The sequence below is a fragment of the Lontra canadensis genome, unplaced genomic scaffold (assembly GCF_010015895.1).
Source record: "Lontra canadensis isolate GAN:19392208 unplaced genomic scaffold, GSC_riverotter_1.0 scaffold2, whole genome shotgun sequence".
Lineage (NCBI taxonomy): Eukaryota > Metazoa > Chordata > Mammalia > Carnivora > Mustelidae > Lontra > Lontra canadensis.
The window spans coordinates 62,567,016-62,576,826 of record NW_022630996.1 but is presented as its reverse complement, the minus strand read 5'-3'; the positions used below and the strand labels follow the sequence as shown (position 1 = coordinate 62,576,826).

At 37.1% G+C, this 9,811-nt stretch overlaps 1 protein-coding gene across 7 annotated transcripts in view; it reads right to left on the bottom strand.

Moving 5' to 3' along the window:
* Positions 1 to 256: 256 nt before the first annotated feature.
* Positions 257 to 9,811, bottom strand: part of HEPACAM2 (HEPACAM family member 2) — a 44,700-nt gene continuing 35,145 nt past the window's right edge. For 2 of the 7 annotated variants that reach the window (XM_032875082.1, XM_032875091.1), the window contains exons 8-9: positions 9,519 to 9,592; positions 6,068 to 6,259 (exon numbers count right to left, since the gene is read on the bottom strand). In XM_032875082.1, the coding sequence (XP_032730973.1) occupies positions 6,146 to 6,259; positions 9,519 to 9,592 (188 nt within the window). In that variant the 3' untranslated portion in view covers positions 6,068 to 6,145. Of the gene's footprint in view, positions 457 to 2,244; positions 3,118 to 4,977; positions 5,012 to 5,044; positions 6,260 to 9,518; positions 9,593 to 9,811 lie in introns of those variants that run through there. The other 5 variants (XR_004384744.1, XM_032875070.1, XM_032875086.1 and 2 more) reach the window with 5 other exon arrangements.

Below are 9,811 nucleotides of genomic sequence, written 5' to 3'. Positions count from 1 at the left end.
TCTTGGAAGGGGAACACAGAGACATAGCTGTAGCTCATGGGAGTTAATCTCCTCTCCAAGAGATGCAAGGACCTTAGGGAGGGAGGGAATTCAGGATTGAGGAAGGAGGGGAGAGGCAGATGGAACTTCCGTGAGTGGTGGCTGGGAAAGCTGACCTGCTCTTTTCCAACCCTGTGAGGGGATTGCAACCTTTTTTGGGCTGACAGTTACAAATTGCATTCATTTTAGAAGTCCCTCCTTAGACATCCACCTGTGTGATCCTGGTGTAATAAAACAATACTTGGAGATGAAGGGGAATTCATCATACTGGTTATTAGCCTCATTTCTGCTTTCAATGTGCCTTTGTAAACTCTCATTATTCCTTCATCCTGTTTTCTTTATCAACTTCATTTTGGGGGTATATTTTATCTTGTTACATTATGCATTTATATGAGCTCCCATAAATTCTTTCTGGAACTAGAAGGTATATGAAAGAATAAATGCATAACTAATCTAGGAAAATGTTAACAGGTTATTTCCGAGAGGTGAGAATACAAGTGATTTTATATTATTTTTCTAGCCTTATTGAGATATAACTGAGGTACAACGTTGTGTAAGCTTAAGGTGTGATTATTTGGTACATGTACATATTGTGAAATAATTTACCACAATAACGTTAATGAACACAACACGTCCCATGATTGCAATTTTCTTTTTTGCTGTTGTGAGAATGTTTAAGATCTACTTTCTAAAGGTGTTTTAATTAACTTTTGGTCAGCTGTATGCATTTCCAAGTATATATGAATGTATATATATTATATATTTAGTTGTAATGGACAATAATTCCTTTTCTGATTATATATATACTCTATAGATGATCTAATTAGATTATATAATCTATTACATATACATGTATATGTATATACCAAGTAATATACACACACACACACACACACACACACACACACACACACACATATATATATATATCTGTATTATATCAAATGCAAAAGAAAATATTTATGGTAGGATTGGTAGACTTCTCCAGCAGAAAAATACAGAAGGTGGTAGAGAAAGAAGACCAGAAAGGGGTTAAATTTGTCTTAACTTTCCTTTAACCATGTGTTTCTGTGAAAAGATGGGAAGTACAGTTTAAATACAGTGGTTCATTTGAAATAGTTTGAAAAAGAAATGCTCTTCTTTTGGTTTCTTTCTTATGTATTAAATAATAGGTCATGAGACATAGTTTAAAGTCAGTAAATACAGGTGTATATCTTTTTTTTTAAATAAAGATTTTATTCATTTATTTGACAGAGAGAGGTCATGAGTAGGCAGAGAGGCAGGCAGACAGAGGTGGGGGGGGAAGCAGGATCCCTCCTGAACAGAGAGCCCAATGCAGGGCTCCATCCCAGGACCCTGGGACCGTGACCTGAGCCAAAGGCAGAGGCTTTAACCCACTGAGCCACCCAGGTGCCCCTATATCTTCTTTTTTAATAGTTGGAGTGTTTGTGGGCGCCTGGGTGGCTCAGTGGGTTAAAACCTCTGCCTTCAGCTCAGGTCATGATCCTGGGGTCCTGGGATCAAGCCCCACACTTGTATCTCTGCTCGGCAGGGAGCCTGCTTCCCCCCCACCCCTCTCTGCCTGCCTCTCTGCCTACTTGTGATCTCTGTCTGTCAAATAAATAAATAAAATCTAAAAAAAAAATAGTTGGAGTGTTTGGATGTAATGTCATTTAAAGATCTATTGTTGAATATTTGGGTTGTTTCTACCTTTATTTGGCTAAAATGAAATCTTAAAGTGTGATACTGTCAGGTCAGACTGTTTGTAGCCAATGTCATTAAACACAAATATTCATCTTTCATCTTCAAGACCTACAACACTCAGATGACCATTCTGTGCCCACTTCCTGGGCCTCCTGCGTCCTGCGCAGTTGCCTTGTGCTCCTTCATACACCTGCTTCTCTCTAGGTCTCAGACTACTTTTCCTTCACAGAGTTTCTGCAACCTGATCTTTGGTCATCTAGTTTTATCTGTTACCATTTATCCAGCAGTCTTAGCTAATGATGATTGTGATCTGAATCAGTAATTTCACTTGGAGGTTGTAAAATGGTACTTTCTAATTCTACTATGGTCTCTTAACTGATTTTTTAAATACAGCAATATGCAAGGAGGGAGACCTTTCCTAGAATCAGCAATTCAATCAAGTAAAAATTCCACGCCTGAAAAAAAAAATTAGCCGTGCAAGAGGAAGATTCTTATTTCTCTATAATCTGCACTTTAATTGCACACTGGCAAATAAGGATAAAAAAAATTTAACTGTACAATATTTTATGTAAAAATTTTCCCTATAAGACAAAGAGTCGATGACATATAAAAGCAAAACCAAAATAATTTATTTGAATCCATCTGTCCTTGAACAAAAATAAAAATGAAACTTTAGTATGTCATTTCCTTCAGTGTTTTATGTCTTTTCAAAAAAGCTAATGGTAATTGACAGTCTAGAAGGCAATCTTGCTGTTGTGACAGCCACCCTTATTGTGTGGTACAAATACCAGGAAGGAAGTTTGGGAATAAAATTTTAAAAATTAGTACAATAATTTAATAGTAATGAGAATTAATAAAACAAAATCTGCTGGAAATTTTTACAAATATAAAGTTTCCACATTCGTAAATTAGATAGGATATGCAATGTTGATGAAAGTGAAAGTATAGATTAGAACTAATTGAGCTTGTTAGAGAGACTTGATATGAAAAGAGTAATTGGAAAGTCCCTTCTTTTTCTTCCTCTTAGTCACTATGATAAAGACTGTCCACTATTTCCCTACCATCTTCCTCTATAGCACAATGCATTGTGTGTATGCTGGAAAACCTTCAGTATAATTTTTATAAATGACTCCATTCTGCATTTAAAAGGAGTAATGAGCAAGAGGTATTGGGCTTGATTTCTTCACTGATTCCAGATGAATATACATTTCCACTGTTTTTCCTCAAAATGTTCCTTCATTATTTCACTCCAATGCACTGGTTTACCCATGAATGCTCACCTGGCAAAGAGATGTTACAAGACATGTAAAATATTCTACAGAGTTCCAGTTTCACAGGTAGAAGAACCTTAAATTCTTTTATTCCTTTCAATACCTGCAGATAATAGAAGTGTTTGGAACTAGTTCAAGAAAATTACATTTATAAACCAATAAGTGTAAGGAATAAGCAATCACTAAATTCTGCAGATAATTTCCTTTTGAAAGTAAAGGTTTACTCAAATGTCCTGAATTTAAAGATACTAACTGCCAGTCAAGGGTTCAAAACAAACTATCAGATTTCATTTAAATGCTATTTATTTATTTATTTATTTATTATTATTTTATTATTTATTTATTTATTTAAATGCTATCAACAGATAGCATTTAAATAAATGTAGCTATAAGTTCAATATCCAAATAAGTAGCCTGAGTACTAAAACATGAAAATAGGTCAACTTACCAATTTGTTAAACACCAGTCCAATAAGGTAACAGACACATGCACTAATGAAAACAACACTGTTAGAATAGTCTAAGAGCCAAAGAAAAGAATTTTGTTGGCTGTCTTTTCTATCTCAGAAGCAAGTGTCAAACAGAGGTACAACAAAGCAGAAAGTTATTATTCTTTATCCACAGCTTGTACATTCACTATGGGAAGTGGGGAGGAGAGAAATTCACTAGCCACCTATAATACTGCATTATTCATAAAATTGACCTTTGAGTTTAACTGGACTTAAAGAATAAAGCCATAGGTCAGGAGAGAAAAATGGCCTCTACATGTTTCGGGAATATTTAATTATTGAGGAATATTTATTCTACCAAGGACCGCTAGTCTTTAGTTACAATAAGCAAACAAGAGCTCCCTAAACTATGGAATCCTTAAAAGAGAGCCTTATTTAACCTCTATCCCTAGCAGATAATGTTCTGGAAATGTTTGTAGATTGATAGTAAATAAAATAAATGTAAAAAGGAAAATTCTAAGAGATTTTAGAGAGAAGGGAACAGTCTTCCAGAGAGAGAAGGAAAAGGAAGGGAAGTTTAGAGAGGGCAGATACTGAAGAATGGAGGTAAAGAGAGAGTCCTTGGAAGACAACACACAGAAGGGAAGCAAAGGAAGATTAGGAGGACAGGGAAAGAGGTGAGCCTAGGCAATGGAGACAGAGGACTGGTGGTGTGAACTGGGGTTCTCAGGTTGCTGCCCCTCAAGAGAGCATGTCCTCAAGAATAGTTTTGAATAGCCCTGTATGTGCTTGAAAAAGAACATTTCTGCCTTATTTTCAACCTTCCAAGTTTATTTCTAAAATAAAGTTTTATATTCCCAAGAAACTCTAAAGATACTGCTCATGTCTGAAAGCAGTCTAGTTTCAGAGGGTGATTTTCTATTTTAACTTAGAGAATCACGTTTTTGTTTGTTTGTTTTTTTTTTTTTACATGCAAAACCAACCTGATCACTTTATTTTGTGTTCTGAAATTACAGCTGCCATATTCTATAGCTTTGTAAATAAATCAGCATTTCTTTTATTATTGGGAGCTTTAAAAGATAAATGAAGTTTTTATTTGGCTTGTTTACAGTCTAAATAAAAAAAATAGACAATGCAGAATAAATGACATATAGAAAAACACATGAACTTAAATTGGATAATATTCTTAATTGGGTATAATCTTAAAGTTGGGAAGCAGACATACTCTTAAAATTCTTTCTATTCCTTACATTTAACTACAACAACAACAAAAACAAATCCCTTAATTTTCTATTCCAGAAGTAAAGGGAATCAGGTATTATTTTAGAGAGGTTTTTTTTTTTTTTAACTGTCATGGAATAATATTTCACCATTGTGTTCTATCAGATTGATAATATGATTCTTTTAAGATTTTATTTATTTTTTTATTTGAGAGAGAATGGCATAAGGGAGAGAGGGGCAAAAGGGGAGGGAGAAGGACAAGGAGACTCTGAGGTGCTGAGCAGGGAGCCCTACCTGGGGCTCCTTCAAAGGACCCTGAGATCATGACCTGAGATGAAATCAAGAGTAAGATGGTAAACCGACACAGCCACCCAGGCACCCCAATAATATAATTCTTTAAAACATTTTTTTCTTTTCTTTTCAGACCAGAAGTTCCTACCTCTGTCAGGGTCTGCTCCTAATTTACCTGACTCCCTTTTCTCCAGCCTCCCTGGGTTAAGAAGAGATGCACTGATGGGGTCCTCTGAGGTGTCCTGTCACTTAGCTGTTAAATGAGTGCATAGTCCCCATCAAGACTGGGTGCCCTCCCCCTAAGATGATTTCCCATGCAGTCATCCACTGCTAGCTGTTATTTTTGGTATCTATCCAGAGGTGTGCATGAATTACTTCACTAGAACTGTTTCTTTTGCCAGAGGGGAAGTTCCTTTGTGTGGTTATTGATGTTCTTTTCAAAGTCAATAAATGACAAATAAAGAAATGATGGAAGATGATTTGTGGCAGTTATGCCTGCAGGCAGCTATAGCACAAAAGAGGGAAGTTCATTTCATTATTTCAAAAGGCTGTAGGCTTAGTTTCTCCATGGTGGGGAAGGGAGGGCAACTCCTTAGTGTCAGGCCTGAGGTTAACTGGTAAGTAGTTTCCTGGCTTTGGCCTCAGCTCAGATTTTATCCTCTCTGGCTGGGAGGCCAGTCCTTGCTGTTATTCTGTTCACTTAGAGTAGACTGCTTTGAATCTGTTAAGAGGTTGGATATTTGATGGTGATGGTGACCGTGCTGTGCATGTTTTGTGGGTTTTTTTTTTTTTTCCTGGTCCTATTCCCAGTGACAAATCATTGGCTCTAAAATCACCACAGTCATTGGAAAATCATCAAGATAACCAAAATGATCAGGCTTGAGAACTGGCCTGAAAATCTCTTTCATATCCAGACTCACTGGGGGTAAATGCTAGATTCCAGAGCTCTGCATCTAGTCCACGGGCCCAAGTGCACAACCCTATAAGATACTTGTGTTTGTCTATTTTTTCCCCTAGAATTCTTTTCCACTGGGGAAGTGTGTTCAAATGTACAGAAGCTATAATTTCCTGTTTTGGTATTTTTCTTCTGAGCCTTTCAATAAATTCTGGGGAAAGCTGGGGCTGAATACTTAGCCCCTCCACAATAGCATCACCAAACGCAAGTTCATACTTACTCTGGACAGTCGTGCTGTTGGGCAGGGATGTGCTGAATGACTTCGTAAATTGTACTGTGCAGATCTTGTCCTGATACACCATCAGAGGCTGAAACAGACCTACTTGGCATCTAGAAAATATGGCACATTAAAAACAATTAGCAGAGTAGTAAAGAGTATGTCTACTCTATTGAGTAGTTGAAAACAACCGGAAGTAGTAATGATTAGAGAATTAGATCTGTTTATCTTCCCTACAATGTCCATTTTCTCCTTGCTACAGTTTCCTGCACTTACCCTATGGTAGCTTATGTGGCAGCATAGCTATGAAGTCAGAAGAGGAAAAGCTTGACAATGCCATTGCTTTTTTTTCCCTTCATTTAAGAAAAAAGCTGGCAGTACTATAAAGAAAATATAATAGAAAGAAAAAAATAGCAAAAGAGAAGATACCAGGACAGCTTAGAATCAGAGAGCATATACGATTATCCTTTATATTACATCTCAAATAGCTTTTTGACACTGTTTGCCAATTATATGTGCAAGGATAGTTGAAAAGAAAGAATAATATATAGACAAAAGCCCTCATCACACAGCAAGTTAATATAGACAGTACCAAGAAATACAGAACACACAAAGGGAGATGTTTGGTTTGAATTCAGTCATGGGCTCTAACTAAAGGCTTGGAAGAATGTGGGAAGCACTGCAGTATATTTCTGCCTGGTAACCAACATGTATTTTACTGAAACTGGCATTCATGTTTTATTAACTCCTCTTTCCTTTTATCTGATGATTTTCTTCTTGTAAACACTGCCTTCCAGTTAGTCAGCTGAAATCTGGTTCCTCTCCTCATCCCAAGCTCTTCCAATTTTCAACACACTTCCAATGGATCACTTTCAGTCCTTTGTATTTATAGAGCATTGCCTAGAGGACTCTTTGCCCTTGATAAATCATCTGAAGAATATGTTATCTCATTCCAATTTAATCTGCTACATTGTATTGGAACACCTTAGGCTTGTGTTTTCTTTGGAAACAGTTTCCATTCCACTTGCTAACGTTCTCATGTGCAGCTTTATGATTCATCCTATCATTTTTGTGCCAAGGAGATTTTGGTTTAGAGTTTGTACAGTTGACCCTTGAACAAACCTGGACTGAACTGCACAGGTCCACTTATACATGGATATTTTTCAATAAATGCAGGACAATACTGTAAATGTGCTCTCTCTTCCTTATGCTTTTCTTAGCATTTTCTTTTCTCCAGCTTACTTTATTATAAGAATACAATATATAATACAAATATACATTAATTGACTGTTGATATTACTGGTAAGACTTTTGGTCAATAGTAGGCTATTGTAGTTAAGTTTTGGGGGAGTCAAAAGTTATAGGCAGATTTTTAACTGGGTAGCCTTGGCATCCCTAACTCCCATGTTGTTCCAGGGTCAAGTGTACTTGAGATCAACTCTTGAGTTTCTTTGGTATGGGGGTGTTCAAGGGCTATGACAAGAACAAACTCTAGGTAATAACTAACTTATTCACCTAAGTTCATATCAGAGCTGGCAACAAGTAATAAATTTGTTCATTTCATGCCATTGTTTTCTGTCCAATTCCCCCAAAGAGGTGCTAAATGGACACTAAAATGTACAGCAACTAGAGAGAGGAGGAAGATTACACGTGTCCATGTACCACAAGCTGAGAGATGATTCTTATTTTTAAAACTCAGAAGTTAGTTATTTAATTTATTTCCTTTCTTAACTTCAACTTTGAGATCTTGGCTTTATTATTATTTTTCCTTTTCTTCTCAAAGCTACTGCATTTGGCTGCTAATCTTCACACATAAATGCCATGCTGGCTTCTCCTAGTGCAGGTTCTCCTACACAGGTCCTGCTCCACATCCTTTTCCTTCTGTTGTTGGTGTTGATTTCTTACTTCTTCCCAGTGAAGAATCTTAGCTGATTCCTCAGGAGTTTTCAGCTTAGAAGATGGGCATGGCTCCAAACTGAGTTATTCTACTTATGACAGAAATAAGTAGGGCTTCTGATATGTAATCAGAGCATTCATTTCTCTGCCCCAAGTTCTTGAGGATTATAGCATTTTGAACATACAGATCCCTCCCAGTAACATCTTGAAACTGAGTACTAATTAATCACAAGGTTAAATTTAAAGTTTCTTACATAGATCTCACTCCTTTCTCATGAATTCTTAGGAATAAAAACTGCATTATTTTAAATAAAGAAGTTGTCGGCTTCAACAATTCCATTCCAAATCTTACCAGTTCTTCAGTTTCCTTCTCCCCCACTTAAAAGCCACACCTGAGAGGGGGCTTTCTGCTGTGGGCAGAAGCTGTTTGAAATAATTGATCTACAAATATTTGTTTTTGTCTTTTTCACTGTAGAAGTGAAAGGTGAGCCAGTGCTGTTTGAGATTGAATAGGGCAGTGCTAACTTTGATGATGGTGTTACCAACGTGCCCTCAGGAGGATGAAATCCAATCAGTCTCCCTCTATTACTCACATAGCATTTGTGAAAAGTCTGTGGCTAAGAAGATTACTGTATGAACCTTACTCATAGGTAGAATTCACTCAATAGGTGAGGTAACCAATCCCTAATGACAAATAGTTCTTAAAAAAAAAAAAAAAAAAGGAAATAAAAAGGCCCTAAAGCAAGTAGTGTGTTTATGGCCCCTTCCCTAAATGAACTATCTTAGGGGGGAAAGGCAGCAGAGGTAAGACTGTCCCTACAGAGATCTATAAAAATGCTAACGACCTGATTCGCTCAGAGAACATTCTTTAGGTCTGTTAAACAAAACAGATTGTTTTCAAGACCTTGTCTTTGCAAACTGAAAAAAATGTTTCAGATGGTGTAAAGGCCCCCCTTCTCAGGTCTCAGTCACCTTTAGGATGACAAATAAAGATGTGTACTTGCATACTTTGGATTTATATGGTACCTTTCTTCTGAAGAGCATACGGGTATGATTAAGGGTATGATCAATTGTCTATGCAAGCTATAAGGGGAAGGGAAGGGACAGTGAGGAACGGAAAGGGCTAGTCGGTGAAGTGACAGGCTATAGCCATCAAGGTGATGCAGAATGATTTAAATCAGGGTCCCCTGGTCCCCTATTTGTTCAGTTCTCTTAATTTCAACCTAGTTAGTTCTCTATTTGCTGAGCTTACCAGGTAAAAAATGTTTACGAATTAGTGTAACGTCCTAATTCGTGTTTGCCTTACTTATAAAGGCCAAGAAAGATGCTTTCTTTAGCTCCTCGGATCTGGTGACATCATTCACTACAGAGCAAGTGAACTGTGCTGAGGGTAGCCCAGCCATTTGACCACAATGCCCGAGCGCTTAACTGAAGGCCGCTTACACCTCTGGTTAATCAGCCACTAGGAAAACCAACCCTGGGAACACCAGAAGCATCTGGAAAAGCAACAAATTCATATATTCCGAAGTCATCCAGAGCATCTTCATGGCCTGAAATGTAAAACAAATACTGCTTACAAATCAAATGCCTCAAACTACTATTGTAGCTTTTTTTTTTAAGGATTTGTACAACTTATCTTTATTGTTGCTTCAAGTGGTATGAGTATCAAACCAATTTAAGGTTTCCTAATCCCCTACAGTCATATTGCCATTAAGCAGTGTTAGAAATCACTCCTTCCGAAGCTGAGAATTGCAACTGACTTGGGACAA